At 39.4% G+C, this 24,652-nt stretch overlaps 1 protein-coding gene across 1 annotated transcript in view; it reads left to right on the forward strand.

Annotated features, from left to right (window-relative positions):
• The window catches only part of MYRIP (myosin VIIA and Rab interacting protein), a 207,506-nt gene that overhangs the window by 148,135 nt on the left and 34,719 nt on the right, over positions 1-24,652 (forward strand). Inside the window, exons 4-9 of the mRNA XM_058831882.1 lie at positions 5,689-5,825; positions 7,464-7,547; positions 8,160-8,257; positions 8,585-8,665; positions 10,219-10,368; positions 23,646-23,823. Coding sequence (XP_058687865.1) covers positions 5,689-5,825; positions 7,464-7,547; positions 8,160-8,257; positions 8,585-8,665; positions 10,219-10,368; positions 23,646-23,823 — 728 coding nt within the window. The remainder of the gene's footprint in view (positions 1-5,688; positions 5,826-7,463; positions 7,548-8,159; positions 8,258-8,584; positions 8,666-10,218; positions 10,369-23,645; positions 23,824-24,652) is intronic.

Genomic DNA, 24,652 nt, shown 5'->3' on the forward strand with positions numbered 1-24,652 from the left:
GCGTGCAGCCCTCTGCTGTGGATAATTGGAGGAAGAAATTTTCTGGCACAGCACTTCTTGAGAGATAGGTTACCTGAAGAATGTCATCAAGAAGAAAATAAATTGGATCAGTTTATGGCTTGGGAAGGAAGTGTCATAAAGAGTTAACAATGGTCTGCTGGAATAAATGGTTAGAAGCTGTTTTTCTTGTGTGAATAACCTTTTATAAGCAGGGAATAGATGCAAAACAATCAGAGAAGTGCCTTCTTGAAATTACGTGAGCTTGACCGAAGTTCCTGTTCAGGGGCTTCAGGGTGCTGAACTTTCTCAATATGTATGGTTTCTTAAGCCTGATTTTTAGAGAACTGAACATTGGTAGGATATTCATGTGCGTAGTGGTTTTGTGTTATAATGATTCATCCTGAGGGGAATGAAGGTGAACCTGGAAGTAGGTTTGATTTCACTGAAACTTAAAGGAGCTGAAAACCTTTAATTCAACAATTTATAACAAGCAGTATGTTACAAGCTCTAAGGCGTCAGCCCAAAGGAAAAAGCAAATATTGCTATTGGCAGAGAAACAATAGTTCAGGGTATTGAGTTTGAAGCAATTTTACTCCAAAACTAGTAAATAAGAAGTGACAGGTTAAATCTTAATTGTTTCTTTGGGCACCAGGCTGAGGCCACTTTGTGCTGGGAAACGGAAACAAAGGCCTTGAGCTTCATATTGTGTGTGAGTCTGTACGGGGAGAGAGCCCGTGGGGGGCAGCGTGCCTGTCACGGCTTAGTTCTGTATTAGCTGGAGTTTCCCAACCGCTGATGCATAACATGGCACTAATGCAGCCAGAGGGAGATGGATGTGCAGCTCCCCAGGAGGGACCAAGGCTTCCAGGATGTCAGTCCCACAGCAGCAGTCACCTCTCTGTGGGGGAACATCAGGGTTATGGGCAGGAATGTGGAAGTGCAGCATGGCTCTGTCCCCAGCCCAGCATCTGGCCAAGAAGGTCTGCTCTGGGGGAGTCATGTTCACCATCTCCCAGCTCTGACAGAGCTCAGTAGTCAGTCTTCTCCTGGCTCCCACCCCCTCCATCACTTCACTCCTGGCTCAACCTCCAGGCAGTTCAATGAGCTCAGGGAATGCTTTCCAAGAGTGAAAACTAAACATTGATGTTGCTTTTCCACTGGCAATTTGCATTTCTAATATTTCTCAAGTTTGATGTGGTTGTGTTGTGCTTTGGAGCCTCCCCACAGAGCAGCAGTTTTGACCTGTGCATAGTTCTGTATTTCAGAGATGGGCTTGATTGGCCTTTTAAATTTTCTTAATTTAAAAAAATTGTCACATCCGCAAAAGTAAAAAGGTCCAAGAATTGTAAAGCCGCTCCATTCCTAAGTGAAACTAATCACTTGCTGAATGCAGATCTTGAGTGACCTGAGGCTGGGTAATGGGTCATGGGCACAGCAGGAGAAGCACAGGATGGCATTTGAGAGACTAAAATAGTTTACTGGCCTGAGTGTCAGCACAAAACTATGGAAGATACCTTAAGACAGGTACAAAAAGCTAAAAAAAGAATCTTCATTATCCAGTGAAAGTCAGTTGCAAGGAAAATCAAGTGATTATGTGTTTACCCTGACAAATGATGTAAGCATTTTTAAGATTTCTGGAAGCACCTCCTGACTTAGAGAAACTAGACTGCAGCTCAGTAAGTGACTAGTTCATCTTGTGGGGAGATACTTCTCAAAAAATTCGTGGAAAAATGAAAAAACAGAAAAATGTTCTTATAAAACATTTCTTCACAGTTCAGCTTGTATTGTGAATAGAGATTAAGGTCATACATATTAGATTGGTACTACCTTTTTGAGAAAAGTTCTTGCAGAAGCTTCATATTGCTTTTAGACCAAGTAAAACCTCTCAACTTTTTAGAAGAAAAAAGAATTAAAGTGTTAAATCAGTCACTAAAGAATCTCCTGTTTTGAGTGATGTGTGAGTGATGTCTTTCATGTGATTGTCTTCTGGTCATCAGTAATAATGAGGGAGGTGGTTCATGTCCCCACTTCCCAACACCACTGGTGTACTTTTTTTTCCTGAAGGAAATGCTGGAACTTTACCATTTGGGTGCTTTGGATGAGAAGTGTACTGAGAACAAATTGTAAAGGTTTTAATTGGCTTATTCCTTCTCATGGTGCTGCTTGATTACGACAAACACATTGTGGCACTAAAAAAAGGACTAGGGCTTTATAATTCAAGTTTTAATGTTAAATCAAAAGCATCTTCCTGGCTTTCACACTTTCTAGCGAGACAGAATTTTAAAATCACAATATTAGTCTCTGCCAAAATCACATCAAAATGCAACTCAAATCCATGGCAATATTATATAACATAAATAATGTGTTTAAAGCTATTTATCAGTAAAGACATAACACTCTCTGTTGCACAGAAAGAGCAAGAAATGGCTTGTCAACCAGTCCTGCTTCTTTAAAATGCAGACAAATAATATCCTTTAAATGTGAACTTTAATTTCACAGGGAGAACTTGCACGCTTTCTGTTAAAGCTAATAAGGGAAGTGTTTCATTCCAACAATTTAATGTTAGTACTGTCAAAGTCGTTCATTATTCTGGACTCACGGACTGCTTTTGCAGAAAAGGATTAAAGGATTTTGAAATGAGGTGAAAATGCTCTTATTTCTCTTTTGAGTGAGTCCTTTATTTTAGTATCTATAAAAGAAGTTCTCTCTTCTCCAAATCCTTTCTCCGTAGGAGGAATCAGCAGGGACATTGTGACTTACTTGAAAGTTAAGAGGCTGAAAAGCTTTAGAGAAAGCATTGTAATCTGTTATAAAACATGTTCAGGACCTAGGCATAGATTTGAAGCGTTGGTAGCTCTCCAGCTCATAGGAGGGAAGCAGGAGATGATTAGATTACTCACAAAGTGTTAATCCTGCAGCAACGAGGAAACCTAAAAAAAAAAAAAAAAAAATTAAAAAAAAATCCTTCTGTTTACACCAGATTAACTAGTACAAAGGGGCAAGCATCTCCTTTCACAGTTGCTTTGAGATGTATAATCTCTATCCTTTTAACTCTGCTGAAATTCACATACAGAAAATGTTATCATTACAAATAAAAAACCAGTTTTAGTTGCAAAGCATTCTCACCTCATCAAGAAACCAGTGCTGTTAGCTTTCTGCTAAAGCATGGTGACACAGGGAAAAATATGAGGAAGCAAGCTTGCAATGAATCACATCTTTTGTTTCCCCAAGCTGCCAGGTCAGCATTCATAACTGGCTATCTTAACTCACACAGAGAATTCAAAGATAGGTGACTCTTTTTTTTTTTACCTTGTAACTCTGTCTGAATATTAAGAACTGGGTTTACTTGGCTTCCAAGATGACAAGTTTAGCATTTTGAGCTAGTACAGCTGAGGTAGTTAGTAAGGATTTTCAAAGCCCTAGAACAATGTATTTAAGGACTCCCAGTGCTGTGAGTCCTCTAGTGGTGATGGTTCTGCAACACTTTCTTGTGAACAGCTTGGAGAACACTGAATATACTGGGCAGGAGAGCATCCTTTTTGGTCAACACCTCCTGCTAAGCCAGTTCCAGCCCAGCCATGCAGTTTTATCCTTCATAGTGATTGTGACTCTGTGCTATTGACTGAAATCCTACCCTGTCAGATTCTGTAGAAACTCAATGGACAAAAGTGGATGAAATTCAGCAAGCAGAAGACTTAATATTCTGATGCAAAAAATTGATGTAATGCAATTTACATGAGAGCAAGTGTTTCCTGCCCACAAAGAACACAGGCTCTTAAAATGACAAAGAATTGCAAGTTTGGGAGAGAAATTCTCCTCCATTCAGATTCATCACTGTGCCAGCAGTGAACGTCTGGCCAGAGGATCAGGTCTTGCACAGGCATCATAGCAGATCTCTTGGTGGCAACATTATGGGAATTCAGAAACCCTGTACTTCACAGACAGACCAAGGCATCCTTCCCATTGTTTGTGCTCTGGACACTTGGGTTTCATCAGAGTCATCTGTGCACCACATGGAAGGATGTTTAAAAAAAAAAAACAAAAAACAAAAAAGGATTTTTGCCCTTGTCACATGCTAGTGATATTTGTAGAATGGTGAATATTGGCACTAATCAGCCTCCTGGGCTCCTGGGAACCATAGTTAGGCTTGGGATATTACTGTGCAAATAGATATTAAAGGGCTAATATTCTTACATTGTCTGTAAACATCTCTCCTGCATCTACTTGCTGAGACAGAATGCCGAAAAAATAGACTTCTGTTCCATGATAAGCTTTTTCTTCTGTTTTCTTCTGTAGAGCAGTTAATGTAACTTTAAGGGTTCACAGTTTGAATACGATAGGCTTCATTGATTTTTACTTTTAATTTCCCACTGCTGGTGTTTGCTACTAAGCACTTTCCAGTGATGACAGACAAGTACTCTATCATGATTTTCTGCTTTTCATGAAGTGAATGTTCCCTTTTATCAGTATACTGGAACTTAAAAAGTCTGAATTCAGACTGGAAACAGGTAGTTGAACCCCCAGGCTCAACATGTTTGTTACTGAGTATCTCCTGAGGTTTGGTGCTGAGTAAGAACTACATTTCTAGTCTGTCAGTAGGTGAGAAAACAAAACAAAAATTGTGCATTTTGCATTGTCACTTGCCTTGCCCTTTACAAAGAGAAGTCCAGAGTTCCTGAAGGAAAATTTAAAGGCAACAGTGAGACTGTAATTTCATTTTGTTTTTCAATGGTGCTAAATCATTTAAATATGTTGATGCCTGGAAATGCTGAGAGTCTGGCCCTCCTGGTGGTGACATCATTTCTTTAGGGGCTCATATATTGACAGTGGGCACTGACATTAGCCTTTTGTTCTCCTAAATCTGCTGTTAAGAAAAAATCAGCTTTAATTTATAGGTGGACCCCTAGGATCTCGCACCCCCCTCCCCCCACCAGTGACATCCTCAGTAGGAAATGTCCAGGTCTGTGGTGGGTTACTCTGAGGTTGTTTTTGCCTGGGAATGTGGCACAGGTTTTCTTCATGCACTGCTGAAGGAACAGGTGAAGCAAGTTGCCACATGCCACACTGGAAAGAATACAGAGCTTTCCCGTATTTCATAGCTTTATAAAGTACCTGAGCTCTGGGGACAAGTCTGTTAAGATGAATTACTGTTGTCAGTGATGCTTCCTGTGGAAAGTGAGAAAGCAAACTGGGACTCATTCTGCTTTGAGGTTCTCTATTAAGCTTTGTCTACTCTATCGTTTTCCCCAGATAAAAGCAGTGATGTATTTTTATGTAAATGGAGGGTTTTTGTGGCACATCGATGGGCTTGTTCTTAAAAGTATTACAAGTATCTCATTGTATCTGTAAATCTGTGTAAATGAAGGCTAATTTTAAGTCCTGTGCTGTTCAGATGCTTGTTTGTATTTTTTAAGAGGCTGCAGCATGAGCATTATAACGTTGAAAGGGAGACCACCTCATCTGATAGTGCCAAAACCAAATAAACACTTGAGCAACGTGAAGAAGATATTTACTTATGGCTTAACCTGTTGGGTTTTTTCTTTCCTTAGTGTACCAGGCACTTGTAAAGTACAAACTATAAGTATTCAGAAATTAATAGGTTTGTTACCTGAGGCCTAAAAGATTTTTTTTCCCACATTTATTTGTTGTAGAATCATTCCAAATATGTAGTGTATTTTTCTGTTTTAGGCTTCTAAGGACCCAGTCTCTGGATTGGTACTATAATAATGTCAAAAGCCGCTTTAAGTGTTTTGGAAGTGCCAAGGTCCTGAAGAACTTGTACAAGAAGCATAGACTGGAGAGCGGACTTTGCCCTGATGCAATAGGTAAGAACAGCTGTGTTGACTTCTTATAATATTTATTCTTATCTATTTTAACACAGAAGCTGAGACAATGGAAATTCTGAGATTATTTCAAGAAAGTTTTTTTAATGCAATTTTCTTGTTTGCAAAAGAAATACCTCAGTGGAGAGAGAAAAGGATGAAGTGTCTAGAGAGCTGTTTAAAAATTCAAACTATGTTTAATCTTAAATATGTCACTGATTCAAAAGAAGTGTCTATAAAGTAAATTGCAGTTTGTATTCTAGCTTGTGTCCCCAAATTTATCACAGTTCTGAGCAGTCAAAGAATGAGAAAATAATTTTGCATTCAACCTTTGACCATTGGCATATTTCTGTGGTGTTTGAAGGAAAACTTGATTAACATGAGATACATTCAGTATCCAAGTTGACCAAAACCGACATTTCCTTACTTAGACTTTTGCATGCATAAGGGTCTGAAACTGGCCACATTTTATTTTTGTATCGATGTTTGTAAATAGGTAAAAGATACTGATAAAGTATTGGCATCAACCTTTTAAGCAAAGACACAGTTCACCCCTAACTATCCTGTTCTAATTCCCCACCCCATAAGAAGAGTGATTGCAGTCAGAAAATGTGTTTGAAGAAGTGGAGCTTGGTATCACACTGGTAGCTTCAGCAAATTACTTAGAAAACAAGTAGCTGAATATTTGACATTTCACTGGATTCATTGGACCAGATAATTTACTCCTATCATTCTTTCAAATTTTGTATGGAGACTACAGTCTACAGTACTTTGTCTTTTTCTGAAAATATATAGGATGGTAAGTAGGCTTTCTAGTTCTGAGAGGAAATTTTAGGTTTTTATTATGAAAATTGACATAAAAGGTTCTAGGGAGAAGCAACCTATTTACTAAATTGTGATTTATTAGTGTTTTTCCTTTTTGGGTATCAATTTCATATTTAATGTGAAGATTCCTTAACAACTGAGACCAAATACATACAGAAGTGGGACAGTGGAAGTAAAAACGGTGGCCAGGGATGCTTCTGAACTTTTATATTGTGTGTTGTCTTTTTTTAACCACAGTCTCAGTGAATGGGTACTTGAATGGAAGTGTGAATGATGCAATGATGAGTTGCAGTAGCATGTGCACTCTTGGTGAGACCTTTCTAAGGAAGGCCTTTGAGTCTAAATGTCATTGTTAACTTTCTTCTGCTATCCCTGGGACTGTTAGGTAAACCTTTTGTTCCTTTTGAAGATAAATACTAGTACAGGTGTCTGGGTTTTGCTTTGTTTATACAGCATTGCCCTTTAAAAAACTGAATCTATTTCTACCCCAAATGTCATAGTAAAGTCAAATTCTGTGTACTTAACTTCTGTCATGTAAGTTTTATGCCTAGTAGCTTCTTCATCTCTTTTTTACTGTAGTAATATTTTTTTTTCCTATTCAAAATGAATGAGAAGTCTTTGATATAAAAGCAGTCATGTTTTGTAGAAAAACTGCTGCAGTCATGATTTATCCAACAGCAACAGCTAGGAGGAATTTTCCAGTTATCCTTCATTGTGTGCACTGCCACCATATCTTGAGTGAATATTCTAATCTAATAATGCCTCTGTTGCTGATGTTCTTCTCACACAAACACATGATTCTGTCTTTCTTTTTAGCAGAAGGAAGTTTGTATGAAGGAAGCCTTGAGAATGAAGGAAGCATTTGTGGCAGTGACTCTACCTTCTACCAACAGACAGAAGGTATGCTGCTAAAATCTTGTTTGATTAAAAAGCATTCCTTACACTTTGAATTACTGGACAAGTAGCTTAGTGTGCTGGTAAGTCTTGTCCAGAGATCCAGCAATTATTTTGAGTGAACCACTCAGCAAGAAGTCTTTTGTGTACCATTCTGGGACATCTTGCTTCAGCATTGCACCAATTATCTGCCAATTATAGTGTGACTTTCTTAATGTTCAGTTTTTGTTACTTGTGTCCCATTTCCTTTCCTATGCTCTTTTTTTTTCATTCTCTTAAATTTTGTTGTTCCTGCTTATAGGAACGTCACAAATTTTCTTTCAATTATTTCCTCCAAACTATTTTGTTACAGTTTAAAATAAGTAACGTAAAAAATACCATGTTTTATGGTATCTAAGATTTAAATTTTTAGTGGAAACTTAGAGATTGCAGCAAATTGCTCTGTCTTAAGTTTTTTATTTTACTGTGCATATTTATGGACTGAGGAAATAACTTTTTCATGAACAATTTAAGATTTGAATTTGTGTCCAGAATATGAGTCTAAATTTTGAAGCTCATTATGCAAAATGCCCATGTGTATATGGAGAACATGGTGGTTTTATCTTATTCTTCATCTAGGACACAGCATGATGGATACCCTTGCTGTGGCCTTACGTGTTGCAGAGGAAGCAGTGGAAGAAGCTATTTCTAAGGCAGAGACCTACAGTGACAGCCTGGTAACACTTTCAACCAAAAAAAAAACCTATTAATTTAACTAGAACAATCATGTTTCTTTTAATTTGGGTAGTGGTACAAACCAAGTAGATGAAAACATGATGAAGTAGTGACTATCTCATGATATATCTAAAGAGTTGGGCATGGTTTTTATGAACTGGTATCAAAGATGCACATTGCATTTCAGAAGTTGACGTGCACTTTAAGTGCCTGTAATTTCTTCCCACAGTTCCAATTGGGCATATTACCCATTTCCCAATCTATACATTTTCTGTGGGAAGGCTGTTTTTATGTGATTCTAGCAAATACAGATATCCCTTTTCATGCAGGACAAGCAGAATGAAGCTTGTTACTTGCAGGAGCACAAGGAGGACCTCATAGAAGAGCTGGCCACAACCATTGTGCAGAAGGTATGGTTTTTTTCCTTGATGTTTAGTAGCCAGAAGACAGTGGTTTAGAGCTCAAACACTGCTAACAACAAAAATATGACACCAATGTAGAAAGCAAAGTAAATGAACTATGGCAGTGTAGGCTTCATCAGCTATGTCTGACAGAGATCAGTTTATAAGATCAATCCAATGCCTACCCTGATGTACTACATGTTCAGAGCTGGGAGGTACCACTCCCTGAAGTTTGTGATGTCCTTTCTTGTAAGGGAATGTCCTTGCTTGGTGGAATTTTACATCTGTGTTTCACTTCCCCACAGGCATAAAGTTTTCTAATGTCAAGAAGTATGGCTCTCAACCATACACATCACTTCCCAAAAGATAAACTTTGCCAGTGTAAAGAAGTATGACTTCTGACCATACCCTCTACTGAGCCCTCCATCTGCAACATGTTCAAAGAAAACAATACCAATCGATAACACAGAATTCTCTTAATGAAGCTGTTAGAGAGACACTCAAAAAATCACAGAACCCTTGGCATGTCTGAACTCTGGGGCTTCTTACATAAAGCTCATTCTCGTTGCAAAGCTCATGGTTGGCAGAATGAAAGTGGAGGGCTAGTGGGAAAAAATACCCTTTGAATTTGTCTGGACAGTTTGGAGTAAGGCAAGATGAGCATGAACAGTGCACTGTTAAGGTCCTGTGGTCAATAAAGTAACCATTCTGCTAAGTTAGTCTCCTTCCATGTGAAATAAGCTAGGTGCCACATCTATACATAGGCTGTGGCATTTAGCAGTGTATGGATCACACAGCAGAGGAGGAACATGTTGTTTATAAGGCTATGAAGACAAGCCAGAAAAGCAGCAGATCACTGGAAAATAATCTGCCTTCTTTTTTAATGGCGATGTTAGACTATAAAGTCTGTTTATGAGGTCTTTCACAGTCCAGAGCCTCTCTCAGCCAAGCTTGAATTGCTGCTTTTGTCAAGAGCTGCCTAACAGGATCTTTTATGCCATTGAATAACGTTCTGTAGGTATTTTATATTTCAGTTGTAGAAATGAAGTGTAGCAGGATATAATCTGTCAGTGTAGGGAGACATAAGCTCTCTCTCTCAAGATGGTGAAGATTTTCAAAAATAAAAATAGTGTCTAGAGACCTTAGACCTCATTGTTCTCACTAGAATGTGTCTGCATGTCGTGGGAGCCTTTGAAATTCCCCTTATATCTAGTATTTTATGTCTCTTGGCAAAAAGTCTTGTCTGAGAAAATACTTGACACTTAGATGCTGCTGAAGTGTTACTGTAGCAACAGGTTTCTATGTTTATGTAATTCACCTCTGGTATTCCTACAGGCACTGTTATATATTGCATCGATGCTTATGTGCTTGCAAGAGGTAGGACTTCAGATGAGAAGTAATTACATGAGCTGGAGCTAGAGCACAGGGAAAGTCCAATGTTTTTTCCTGGGGAGCTTGGCTTGAGACAGGGTTCACCTAGATCTCCTCCATATGGCTCAGACAGTATTTCCCGAGCAGCATTTTTCTGTCCTCTCCCACCCCGTTTCTCCCCTACCCTGCAGATTATAAAGAAGCAGAAAAGCAAACCCGAGCAGGCCGAGGCTGACTTGGAATGGCCTCCGTCGCGGAGCAGTGGCCTGGCGTCCGGCGCTGTCTCAGACCAGAGCATGCTGACATTCCCAGGGAGCCGCAGGGGGTCCTACACCTTGTGGGTGAGTGCCACAGCACAATGATCCGTGTTTTCTGGTGCACAGAAGCAGCAGCTTGCAGTCATGGATAAGTGTACTCGCTGCCTGGATTGGTACGTAGAGACTTGCAGTGAAGGAGCATTAATTCTGTGTCTGAACAAGCTGTCACTCAGTTGCATGCTTTCCTAACATCCCGTGGGCCATGGAGGTACGTCACAGACATGGTGTTTTTTCGGTTGACTGTGTCGGGGAGGACTAAGTTTGTGATAGGAGCAGTCTCACTGCTTGATTTGAATGCTAACAGGACTCAATGCCTTTGTGTTTATCCCTCAGAACTGTTTTTCTGCTCAGTTAACTTTTATGTAGGTCTTTGCTGAGTGCTATGTTTTCTTTTGTATAAAGTTAGGTTTCTGTAATGTTTCTTTTTCTCCTTAACCATCTTACAGATAACAGCCACCACCAGCAATGAAAAAGTAAACTCAGCTGCAGAGCACCATTTATGTCTTACACTAAGGAGTGTTTCCTTCTTCCACTTATTTCTCAGCACAATCTCTTTATCTCCTGTAATAAAGATGAAGAAAATCTGACAAGCTGCATTAGCAAGAGTTTTAAAAGAACAGCAAGTAAAAAGAAGTGAAAATAAGCTGTAGGTTTGGACAAGCATTTTGACAATCAGAGAGGGAAGGCAGTGACAGATGAGTTAGCTCCAGTGCATTTTGACACTATGGTTTAAGCTGCTGCTCCCAAGTGTCCTGCTACTGTTCCAGTAACCACCTCTCCCCCGCTAAGCAGAACCACCAGAACTGAACGTGGGCTATGTCCTAGTTCCCAGCTAAGTCTGCTCACTTACACTCCCAGTGAGAACAGATTTATGCCAGAATATTGACTGTGGGCCAGAGTTGCTGAGATACAGACTCGCATCCTAGTCTCTTACCTATTAGCAAAATGAAAGGGGTACTGCTATAATGTGCCACTGTTAATAAATGACCAGATTTATGGTGAGCATGATTTAAGCACTTTTCTCTGTCACTCCTAGGCAAGTTCTGTGTGGATATAAAAGCCAGGAGAGAGAGTTAATTCTGTCTCTGAGTCATTTGAGTTTTCTGTCTTAAGGACAGGACTCAGATAAATATGCAGTTCAAATCCTCAGTCATTATATCAGAAGCCTGTTCTGCATTTGAAGAGTTAACTTTGACCTCAATACATTTTGAAATTCTCTTCTGAAGTAATAATTTAGTCCTGATTTTTTTGCCAGAGGGAGGCTCACTGGTTTTAGTAATAGTAGACTTTTCAAAAAACACTGGAGAAGCAGAAATGTCACACTAAGGTACAAACAACTTCAAAACCTCTGTAGCCATCAGTCAGTACTAGAGATCCAGATGTGTACAGTATTTTATAAGGACACTACCTCTGTACAGGGTCTTTTGCCACATTTTTCACCATTTGTTCCAATTATCTTCCCACAGTGCTTTAAGGAGCATGAATAAATTTGGCCATCTGCTGTGACTTGTTTCATCTCTCACATAAATTTAGTTTCTGCCTTTTGCTTTGCTAGGGTTGTGTAATCTAACTCTCTTCTCCTCTGAAGTGTGTATATATTTATTTTTGCTTTGCTCTGAATAGAGGACAATTTGATTAGTATGACCAGACACCCTTGTAGAGGAAGTATAGCTCCAGTCATTCCCATAGCTAAGATAGTTGCACTTGTGTTAGATAGCATGATTAAAGTCACAGAACCTTGGCCTGCTGGAGAGTCTACTGAAAGGCAATTTGTGCAGAGCAAATGCAGAGCACTCACAGCCTGCTTGATTCGCATCAGCAGTGCTGAAACAACTCAAATTCCTTCTCCTGAACTTGCTTTTCATTCCACTTTTTCATTCAGCGACAAATGGGAAGCATGCATCTGTCAGTAGATTTGCAGGACTAAACCACATCACTTTCTTTTCTGTATATCGTGTGAGAAAGTTATTCTTTCTGCCAAAAGAATTGCAATTTTTTTTTCTTCCCAAAATGAAACCTAGCTTCTACAGAGAGGGCTATGCCCATTCCAGGAAAATCTCCTTGCTGCCTCCCAGGAACTCTGGAGTCCAAGTCTGTAACAGCAAATCTTGGATTCCATTACAATAAGTGAAGTTTTCTTAGTTCCTAACTGATGACATTATGTTGACAAAAAAAACCCAAACTCTTGATCTGTGTATATACACCCTAGCATTGGTCTGTGTGTGATGGCTTAGTTTAGGCAGAGATCTGCCTATAATGATAAAAACCTTTTAATATTAGTACATGCCACAGCTAACAGGGGCTAATCTGCTGCAATAGATTTATTAGCACTGGTGTTCGTAGTTTAACCAAGGTTTTTGTAGACAGACACAGTGGCCACAACAATCCCAATGGAAGGAAGAAGAAAAACAAGTTTTCATTTTTTTTCTAGAAAAGCTATCCAAGGAGACTATTACTGTGTCAGAGTTACATATGTGAACATGTTTCCCAATAAAGGTTATTTCACTAAAATTTGCCCTGTCCAAGTATTTCTTTGGTACCAGGGTAACAAATTAGCAGAGGCAGGATAGATTAAATAAAAGGAAAGAAGAAACATGATTAACAGAAAGACAGTCATGAAGGGGGAAGGGAGCCAAGGATAGCAAATTTTAATGCAGTCAGAATCTCATCATTTAAAACTTAAAATTTATCTTACAGGAAATATTTTTCTTGTCTTCTGTGCAGAAGATAATACATATGCTTTTGCTAGAACAATGAAACGAATAATATATAACACAGAACAATTTCATGCTGTAACGCTGGCCTTTAGAAACCCATGTTTATCGTTGCATTGCTTTTTATTACCAAAATCACTTCTTACAGAGCCAGGAGTGCTGTAATAATCCCAGATATCACCTTGTGGTTTCACCTGCCAAGCTGTTTTTCTTCTTATCACAGCTAGTTGTGTGCCGCTCATCCACATCAGCCAGAAACTTCCAGTGGTCTCTGGAAGCCCTGCATTACCTCCCTGCTCATCCAAAACCACTTGCTTTGAAAAAGTAATTAAATAAGTTAAAGTTCCTCACTTCCCCCCTCCAGACTATAGTATTGATTGTTTAACTGCAGTACTACAGTGTGCTAGTAGCTAGAGACATTTCTTCTTTTTTTCTCCTCTAAGATTTCTTTGAGATCCCTTGCCCAGGCTAAAAATAGTGAAACAGGGCTGAATATTTTATTTCTTCATCTCATAAAAAGAGATGGATGGCACCATCTGTTTCTCATTACCAATAAGCAAAGGCTGTGCAGTGTTGGGATAGGAGGAGTGCAGAGCAGTGGGTGGATGCTTCTCTGCTCTCTCACTCCAGTTCACCCACCATACATCAATGCCAGCCAGAGAGCAAAAGACCAGTTGGCAAATTGTATGGCATTTAAACATTGATGGAGTGAAGGCACCCTGGTGTGTTTTAAGTGCTGTATTAGCGGTCTTTATTTTATAGCATAAAGATTGCATATATAAACAGAAGCTCATCCATAATTTATAGTATATAAAACAGCTAGGGATATAGAGAAAAGGAGGATTTCATTAAATACACATTATGATGCACCTCAGGGGAAGCAGAAATATACTGGTTAAGCTAATTATAAGGTCCACAGTGTACTGACAGTTGTTTATTTTTTTCCTTTTTTTTTTTTCCCCTCCATTTGATTTGGTTTAAAGAGGAGGAAGTTTCCAAAAGCTTGAGGTCTAGCACTGCTTTGGCAGTCCCTGGAGGTTTTGCAGGTGCTCTGTACCTTTTTAGGTTTGTCTCAAACAAAAATGCTTGAAGAAAACCTTTTTGAGGAGGAATCCTGTTTAGCAGTCATGCAGCACAGTGGGAGAGCGATTTCAGATGAGGGAGGCATAGCACTGTAGGTACCAGCTGACATCAGTTCCTACCTGTCAATGGCTGCATCAGAAACATCATATTTGTATCTAATAAATAAATAAATGTGTCATGTCAGAGGGAAGATGGAGCTTTTAACTTTTATACAATAGCAGGCATCAGAAGGTTGCATGGTGTGTATTGTTGGGACCCACTTCCAGTGAGGCAAGTGTGCATTCATCTAAAAGCCCATCAGCTGGATCCCAATGGGTTATTTGCTGTATTGTTTCCTCTGAAAGAAGCCAACTGCAGCACCATCTTCTTTGCACAGAACAGAAAAGAACAGCGTATTTTGAGATGGAAAACCACTTGGTGCTCTAAAAATAATGTGTCTTTTTCATTAATATTTATTATTTGAAGATCCAACTTTCTCTAAATACTTTCTGGGTTACAGATAATACAGGCATCTGCTGACTCCTCAGGTTAAACTGTAACATTGTATTCTCACTGCAAAAAAAAAATCAGGCTTTCAGATTAAGAAGGCTCTGTCATGGTAGTCTGGTTGATTTCCCTCCTTCCACTGCTGCAGAAGGATAGTATACAACTAATCTGTAATTATGACTCAGCAACTAGTGCCAGATTTTAAGGCTCAGGCCTCTAAATAATCAGTGCAAGGCTAATCATGACAGGATTGTCCTTTTAAAGTTGTTTGTGTTGCTTGAGTTTGTAATTCTTCTTGAGATGTATCTCTAGCATAAGATTTCTGAATTCTGGTTTCACAGTACTACTATCCATGCACTTGGTTAACTTCCGAGACAGTTTTGGATGCTAGGTACATGATTGGGCCCATGCAGGCCTACGTTCAGCTGCATTGAACTTACTGTCAGCAAACCAAGATAGGTTTTAAGGCATGAAAGGGAGTAGGAGAAAGGACAGAAAAAGGTGATCATTGTATAATGTCATTTTCCAAATAATTAAGCTCATATATTGTTCTTTCAGCTTTATTTTGTTTTAAAGATGCTATTGTAATACATTCCTGGGTTTTGCAGAATTTTCAGATCTAACTTAAAACCTGTGATGCTCAGAGCTAGGCTGCCTGACAAACCTTACTTTATTCTTAGATTAAATCAGGGTGTATATTACCAAAGGAAGAAATAAATACGCAGGACACTAAAAGCTTCCTCTGGCGTTTGAGTAGGAGATGGAGTGATTCTCTCTGATGGGCGAGTGCTGTGCTGAACACAGCTTTGTAGATGAGGGTCAGAACAGGACATGAAAGGTTATGCAGGGAACTGAGACACCTAGAGATGGATAAAAAAAGAACAGTTGTGTTTAGTGAAGAGTATTCACTTGAAAAAAATGGTGTGTTTTTGTGTAAGGCTGCAGTTAGACCTGAAACGTGGGTGCCAACTCACCTCCTCCTACCCTCTTATACACAAGCTCTCCTTCCAGAGAGGTGTGCTAGTAGCAAAGAAAAATCCTCCTGTCCTACACCAGAACCAGGGATCTGGCTTTTGCTGTTCCTCTCTGTCTTCTAAAGACAAAAATGTGAAAGTAAAATGGCAAGTAAAATGGCCATATTGCCACCACAGGATATCAATTGAGCTCTCAGTGTCTTCAAACTGGGAAGTGTCTTCCCTGTTTTTTCTTGTTTTCATATATTTAGGTTATTTCAGGACATGTCATACAACATTCAAAGTGTGGGAGGAGGGAAGAAGAATGGACTGTGGTGAACATGTGAAGAGCAGTAATGGCTAAATGCATAAGGGTACCTTGTAAAGGCATTGTGTGAATTACAATTGCATTGGTGTATCTAGCCTCAGTTCCACAAACTTCAATAGACTTGTTCACATAAATCCATTACATCGATCAAACTATGGTATTTTATGCTCATGGCACTTTCCTAAATTGTTAACCCCGTAAGTACAATAAAAGGATGTTTCTACTCATATTCTGGGATCAATATGAAATATCCAATATTACTAGCTTACAAATTCCTTGCAAGCAAAGCAGTAGCACTTTCACATGTGGGGCCAGCTTTTTTTTTCCTTATTTTTACACTATAGGTGATGGTGTAGAGCTACTGGCATGCCCACCAGCAATGCGTTTGTTGAGGAATAACCTCTTGTCTCTCTCCCTTACAACCCTCCTCTCCGTCTGATTAATCAAGGTCAGCTAATCCAAACTGAACCAAAATAAATGTGCACCCAAATGTGGCTTTACATATTACTACACAGCTGTGCAATTCATCCTGCTGACAGACCCATTCCTGATTAGCTTATCATTATTTTTGTAGTATTTTTAAAGGAACAGTGCTTTTAAGGGAATCAGATGTCTAAGAGGCCAGTAGAAGGACAGAAACAATCCATTGCAGTCAGGGTATGTCTGTCACTAGTGAACAAAAAGCAGGCTTGGATAGACCCTAGAAAGACATATGTTCTAAGGCTTTTGCAGGAGAGGGACCAGTCATCTTTGCTTTCTCCCAGCCTGCTGTTCAGGGGTTTGCCCTGATGGCTGGGATATCCACAAGGGGTGGCTAGGAGGGAATTTTCTTTCAATTGAGTGTGAAAATCTTCTATTCATCTGCCTGTTCTTGCCCTTTTTCAGAAGGTTGTTAACAGATCCTTTGCCACATACAAGATTAACTAAGGAACAGATGCTCAAAACCCTTGGTATTTAACTCCCACTGCTAGATGTCTGGACTGCATACATTTGAGCAGAGCAAAAATCACTTCCAGGATAAATAGGCTGTGGCAGAGTGGCACCATTTGCAAGTTCATACCGTCTCCTTCCTGGTGTGGGAGTTTTCTTACCAAAGGATGCATAAGCTGTTAATGCCTAGAAATTGCTACTGTATTTGCTACCAGACCTGATGGTTCTGACTGTGCATTGATTATATTCACAGAGCGCAGCTGAGAAGGGGATTTGCTGCACCACTGGCAGGCATAGCTGCAGAATTTGCAGGGGTGGAGAGGGGATCAATAAGGTAGCATTTAAATCGTCTGAGTTTATGTGTCAGTTCTAGGTTGATTCCCTGAATAAACAAGGTAGCCCTTAAAGCCAGTCTTGGTAGCTGCCACTCAGTTCAGAGCTTGCCCAGCACAGGATTCTGCCGCCCAAATCCAGAGGTACCTGTCCTCAGCATGGGTGTTGAGGTCCCTGTGTCTGCAAGGGCTCCTGCTGTGGTCACCCTGCAGCTGCCTTGTGGCACCTGGGGTTCCCAGTTTCTCCTGAACCTGGGAGAGTCCTTGATCTACTCCAAATAATTGCAGGATAAATTACTTTTTCACTAGGTATATCAGACTGAAGCATAATGTAAGGGTGTAAACAGGGTGAAATAGGAGAGAAAAAACATGCGTGATCCAGCTGTAAAGTCCCATCAGATGAGACATCCTTTTGGGACCTATTTTTAATTCATTTTGGCTTTTCTTTAGGGGAAAGAGGAATTCTTTTTCATGTTTTGGTGAAAACTCATACATTTTCATCTTTTAGTGCAAAATCTTCATGTTGTCTCTCTAAACAATATGCATACATATTAGGCAGTTGTTCAAGGTAAAGAATCTATAGATTATCAACATTAGACTCAATATTTTTCATATTAGTTTATAACTTTATTCTTGCTTTTGGTTACTTGTTTTGCTTTTTATTCAGTGTTCAGCAGTGTGCTTGAAAATTGTTACTGATAGAAAATGGAATATTTATTAAGTAATAGAAAATGGGATTAGTTTTTATTCACTCCTTTCTATAATCTTCAGAAATCATTTTGTCTCCTTTTTTATTTTTTTACTGAAGGCCATAAATTAATTAGATGATTTCTTTTACTTCTAATTCAGTGAAAAATGAAGGTTCTCAATCAGACATTATAAACTACACAATAGAAATCTATAATTGAAACAAACATGTCACAGGAGGTGCCACTAGGCAGGATTAGGTGGGGAACTCATCTAACTCAAGTATCTGGAAATGCCTGTCAATGCCCCAGCTGTATTTTGTGAGCTGTGCTGCACTGCCCAGGGCTCCAGCATGCAGCACCTGCCTCTGTGCGGTGTGTGCAGAGCACAGCGATGATCAGCGGGGCTGCAGTGCCATCTGCTGATGCTCCGATTTACTGCCCAAACCAGCAGTGTCCGACTGCAGATCTACAGGGCATTTAGAACACATAAATACACCTAAAATAGCACTTGGTGGATGGGTTGGGGTTTTTGTTTGCTGAGGAAGCAGAATTTCTGGGTAGGAAATATGCCAAGTATCTTTAGCTCCTTTCTTGTCATCTGATGTCTTTATAAATCAAAACCAAAGTTCCTACATTCCTGCCTTCTTTTGAAAATTGTTTCTAGGCTCCTGTGTTTCTTTTTTATATATATACTTTTGGTTCTTCTGCTCTGAGATCTTGTTGCAGTCCAGCCATGAAAGCAGTTGATAAAGCTTGAGAGACATGGTTCCTTAATTTAGTCAGTAAAAATCCCTTGTTCCAAAGCAAACTGATCCAAGAGCCTATCAGGGTAGCCAGCCTTACCTCCAACACTTCTGTGCATCCAGGGAATGCACATTTCACAGGGAAACCACATGGAGCATCAGCCCCCAGCAGGCTTCTCAAGCCTGCTCCCTTATTTTCAGTGTTTTGCTTCCCATACAAATGTCCCCAAGGGAAAGATGTCCCCTGTGGATCTACAGATGGGCTGTTACCTCTGTGAAGAAGAGAGGCACTGATGCAGCACAGTAATGTGTGCTTCTGCTGCCTGCATAGGTGTGTGCAAGCAGTGAAATCAGCTCACAGGTGTGAAAAATGAAGTTCACATAATTTTTATAGAATTTAAAAGTTCAATAAAAAAACAATTAGGAGAAAAAAATAAAGTATACAGATACGGCCGGGTGTCTCTGCATTCAGCAAAGAGAGCACACCTTACTAACAAAGGATTGTCTCTTAAAAACAGAATCCTACCACATATCCATAAATTCTCATACATATTCATACATTCTTCTTAGGATCTTTGGTGTTCTTCTATTTAGTTTTCTCTTGCCCCCTTCCCAATAGATCAATCCTCTTGGCACCATTGAGATTTACATTCTCTGATACCAGAAATGCAGTAAATTCCTTCCCCAGAATTCTGGTCACTGCTGTCTTTATCTGGGTAAGATAGTTTACAAATGCAGGAGTTCTCTAGCTATTTTTTTTCCTCAGTCTTTGGGTTATACAAACCAAAGCAGTTTTTATTTTAATACTATGCCATAGCCTAACATATATGTATTATACTACTATTTCTAAATTTCATCAATAACAGAAATCAAGAAAACTATATTAATGCAACAAAATTTCTCATTCTTATACACATAACATTCATTTTAATATTTGCAAAAAGCCAACAATATAAAATGTATCTATAACGCAGGGAAGTGGGATGTGGCCCATGCTGCAGCTGTAGGGCTGTGGAGTTAGTGGTGCTGGCTGAGTTTAGGTTGATGTAAATGTGCCAGCCAAGATTAAGGCTTTTGCTGTGTTGTCTCACACCAAATAACTGATTTTCTAGTTTGCTCTCTACTTGCAAAAAAACAACAAAAGGAGGTCTTGAGGTCATTTGCATTTCAGATAGAGTCATGTGTCGGACTGCTAATTGATTGGAGATAAACTTGTAGACAAACATTTGCTTTTGTGCTCTGAAAAATGCAGTCAATTTAGACTGGTTTGTTCTCATGCCAGGATGTGCTTCTATCCTCTTCCTACACTAAGCTTGGCTATTGACACTCCTTTTTTGTGCCATTATCAGTGCTACCAGTGATTTTAACTGCTCAGGGATGAATATTTATGCTTTCTTTTCACCCCTGCTTGTCTGAGTAAAACACAATTCTACTATCTCTCCCTCCATCCTTTTCCTTCCGGAACAAGAAATAACCTAATCCTCTACAGTTATGTATTCTTCTGAATTGCAGCTTATTAGAACACTGGTACTTGTTGAGCATTTTAATCTCTCCAGATACAAGAACTACACAGAACTGCAAATGAAATAGTGAAGAGTGGAAGTTCAATAGTGTCTTCCTTTTTCAGGATCTAAATGTAGGGCTGCAGCCAAGCTGTTTTATCATGCCATTACTTTTCTCTTCTTGAGCCTACTGTGACATTGAACCATCCTCAGTGAGATGAGCTGGTACTTCTTCAGAGCAGTTCAAGACAGATTTTATCAAAAATTCACATAAAGTGTAGAAAAATAATGAGGATGGCCTAAAGCCAAGCTTTGGAGGCACCAAAAGCTTTACCCCTTGCTGTATTTCAACTGGATTTCCAGGGAAAGTTTCTTCGCAGTAGTTCCTGCTTAGTACCAATTTCCTGCTCCACAGAGACCTTGCAAAAACTGTGGAGAGCAGCTTCCCTCTGATCTGACCCAAAAGTTATAGCACACAATTGTGGACCTGATTTTCTGAGTCTGAGAGAATTTTCAGCCTGTCAGTGAAAATTCCTCTTCCGAAGGGAAAGTCTCTTGAGAAAGTTTTTCTCTCAAGTACTATTTTTGTAAATAGTTTATGGTTCTCAAAACAATACTGTACAGCTGTGTTAAGTGTGTTTTCTCTTGTTCCACCAATGGGACTAGGGAGGTCTTGTTCCCTTTACCAATCATGTTAAACCTGTATCGGAACACCTTATAAAAAAGAACCAAAAAGTGAAAATAAAATCCCTTCTAATGATCTTCCTCTGCTGCTGTATTAAATCCACACTTCTTATTTAATGCCCAACAGTGACACACCATTTTTAAAAATCAGCTTTTTGCTAGATAAGTTTGTTTGGTTGAGTTTACATCAGATCCTAGGCTACTACACCACATGGGACCGTGTCCACTTTCTTTTCTGTGTTTACTTGTTTATCAGCTCCTTTCATCCTTCAGGCTGTTCATCTTTTCCTTTTTAAATCCTTCAAGCTGGTATGTCTCTCCTAGTCCTTCTGAAAGCTTTATCTGCTCTATAGTGTGGATGCACCTAAGCTGGTTTGAAATTGCCCGGGCACTGCTGGCCACAGCTTTGCTGCCAAGTATCAGCCTGGGGGCAGAAGTGCTCAGCTCCTTCAGGAGGTTTCACAGCCCATGCCAAGTTTTGCTTTGTCAGGGTTAAGCTGCTGGCAGGTCTTAGGTGAGTTGAGAGCAAAGAGCAGATGCTGCCGTCACTGCGATGGCATCACTTTACTATGAGGTTTATGAAACTATGAGTAGGCACACAAGAAGCTGCCGTTTAAACAAAACAGGAAAGTTGTCAAAAGTGCAGGTAGCTCTCATTATTGGAATCCCAGATACCCTTTTGCAGATGACTTCAGTTCTTCCTGGTATTCCGCTTCTCAAAGATCCAGTTCTTTGAGTAATAAGGGAAAATAGATACTACTGATTGAACTGTAGGCTATTCCTTCTTCTGGGTCTTGTCTTCTTATCTCTTATCTCTCGTGTTTGCTATATGTACATGGAAAAAGAACGTGCCCTGAGAGAATGTTCATGGACAGCCACAACAACTGGCTGCTTCCAGTATATGACAACTTTAAGATTTCAAAAGATGCGGCAGACACCAGACCTAATTTATTGAAAGCATGGCAAGTTTGGTAGTTCTAGCTTTACAATGAAGTGAAATGAGCCACAGCACTGTTAAAACTTGGCGCAGTTCAGGTGGCAAATTTGTTGCAGAGTTGTTTATATTATCCACATATCCTGACAGGATGAAATCAAAGTCCATGGACAAATTTCCTATAATGAAACAATTTATGTACCTGTATGCATTGCATTATTTTATTTTATTTTATTTTATTTTATTTTATTTTATTTTATTTTATTTTATTTTATTTTATTTTATTTTATTTTATTTTATTTCTCAGGGTTAAGAAGGATTCAGATGATCTTGACCAATGAAAGACCTAGTTCAAGGTTTGGAGCAGACTAAATACACACTTGAACATGGCTAACTTGTAAAAGTGATGCACCTGAGAGATTCCCTATAGTAAAATTACTTTGAGCATGTTGTGAATAGTTTATATCACTAAATATATAAGGAAACACTCCAGTGCATCACCTGTGTCTTTGTATGGACAAGATTACCAAAGTTGTGCAGTCATTGTCATTATAGAAAATATTTTATTCTAGTGCAATAACTCTGGCTTTTCTTCATGAATTCAGAAGCCAAACAAAACCCTGGTGCTTAATTGTGTTTCCTTTGACTGCTGAGCCAAGGATTCAGGAAGATTTGCAGTTAATTAAATCTTCTGGCATGGTACATGGGTCCCACAGAGGAGCATTTCAGATGGGAGGAGATTGCAGCCAGAAAATGGTATAAGCGTGGCTTTCGAGCCAGCAGGACTCCCAGCAATGCTTATGCTGCCCTGGGAATTGAATGGACTTGAAAATAACTGAAAGTCAAATTCACCTTTACCTCACCTGCACCAGTGCAAAGCAGACCTCTGATACAGGCAAAGACTGGACCTTTTGAGAGTAATAGATTTTGTTAAATATTTGTAATTTGAACATTGCTAAAAATGTACAAAGATTTGAGAGTGCTAACTTGGCCTGTGCAAAGCAGCTGAGCCATTTGAAAACCTGGCATATAGTCTTCTACTGACTCTGCTGGGAAGGCAACTTGAATCGAGCTCGGAAAACCTTGTTTCTAGAACTACATATGTGATTTGATATGCAAGTGTGAGTTCCACTGAAATCAGCTGGACAAGATCAGCACTCTAAGCTTTTTAAAATGGGCCAAATTTAAAAGTGTCTTCTGTAACTGACTGACTTCTCTGTGCCTAGGTGAAAACTATTATGTCTGATCTATTAATGTGGAACCAAAGGGAAGTCCCTTCCCCTCAGTAGCAGTCAGGCTGATTAACAATCACAACAGTATTTTACCTTATTATGCCTTGAAATGTAACCCTCCTAGAACTAAATAGATGTGCAATTATAGGCTAAGTTGAGTTCATTAGTAAGACGGCATAAAACTGCTCAGCATATTGGGTGTCATGTATGTATGTCCTAGCAAACAGAATTCTGCATTAAAATCGGTTGAGTTTCATATCTGTTTCTGGGGAACAGGCTGTTTGTTTGCTTTTTTTTAAAATTTTAACTTCTGCAAATTGTTACACCAGATGGCCTGTTGAGCCAACAATAGATCATCATGTCTCACCACTATGGGATCCCTTTCTGGCTAACTTGAGTCAAAGCAGTTCGATATCAGAACTCACCAAGTACATTCCCAACAACTTCACCTTAATTATTTCTCTCCATCTGGTCCATGATCATATAAACAATTTCCTGCCTCTTTGCATAACATCAGAAATGCACATAAATAAGCAATCTAATGCTGAATTATTTTGAATACATTAAATCCCATTTGTGATGTTAGCAGATCCCACACTTCCATGGGTAAGTGAATATTAAATATGGTAAAGAGTTGGATAATTAACTACTTCTATTTTTAAATTGCACTCTTTGATTTTTAATCCCACAGAGGTCTCAGTCTGCATTCTCCCTGGCTAGTGAAGATATGGCCAGTAAAGGACAAGACCCTGCATCATCTGTGACTGAGGCTCTTCGGAGGCAGCAAAAAGGACAGTCCAGGAAGCAGAAGGAACGCAAGCGCTCTGCTTTACCCAGCTGGAAGAGTGTAGACAGGCTAAATGAAACAAGTAAATATTTCTAGTACGAATAAGATTCTTTTTTGGTTCTCACTCACATGTGGAAAAAGTACAACTTAAAGCAAGGACTTTCTCGAGGGCGTTTCTGCTGACCTCTGTTCTTTCAGAGGTCACATGTAAAATGTATATTTGATGTTTCCATGTCACGATTTCATTGGGCTATGTCATTGCTTATCTTAACTTTCTTTTAAAAAAATTATTCAAAATTTGTGTCTTTGTGAAGTAAATTTTGTACTGTTACAAAATTTAGACAAGTAGTTTGGATACATTTCAGAGCTTCTAAGACACAGGGGCTCAAGGAGGAAATCTGTCCTCCAGTTGAAAGACTCCTAACAACTTTATTTTCAGCCCTGATGAATTGACAAATTCTCTGTGCAGCCTTGCTCACTGGTGCTTCCAGACTAGTTTGAGGAGGCTGTATGAGTAGGAACTTCACACACCAGCAGCTTCCCTGGATCTGACCTCTATCAGCATGCATTGGGTAGGGATGTAAATATGGATGATGGATGGTGAGCAGATTTCCAAGTCAGCTCCATTCCTGAATCAACACCCTGGGATAGAATTCCCTGCTTACTTCTAGATGACATTAAGACAGGTTGTAATGGAAGAAGATATCAATGTAAATAAATATCTAAAGGGAGGGTGTCAGAGGATGGAGCTAGGCTCTGCTCAGTAGTGCCAAGCAATATGACAGGAGACAAGAGGCAGAAACTGATGCACAGGAAGCTGCACCTGGATATGAGAAAGAACTTCTTCACTATGCAGGTGACCAAGCGCTGGAACAGGTTGCCCAGAGATGCTGTGGAGTCCCTTTCACTGA

This window comes from Poecile atricapillus, chromosome 2 (genome assembly GCF_030490865.1).
Source record: "Poecile atricapillus isolate bPoeAtr1 chromosome 2, bPoeAtr1.hap1, whole genome shotgun sequence".
Classification (NCBI taxonomy): domain Eukaryota; kingdom Metazoa; phylum Chordata; class Aves; order Passeriformes; family Paridae; genus Poecile; species Poecile atricapillus.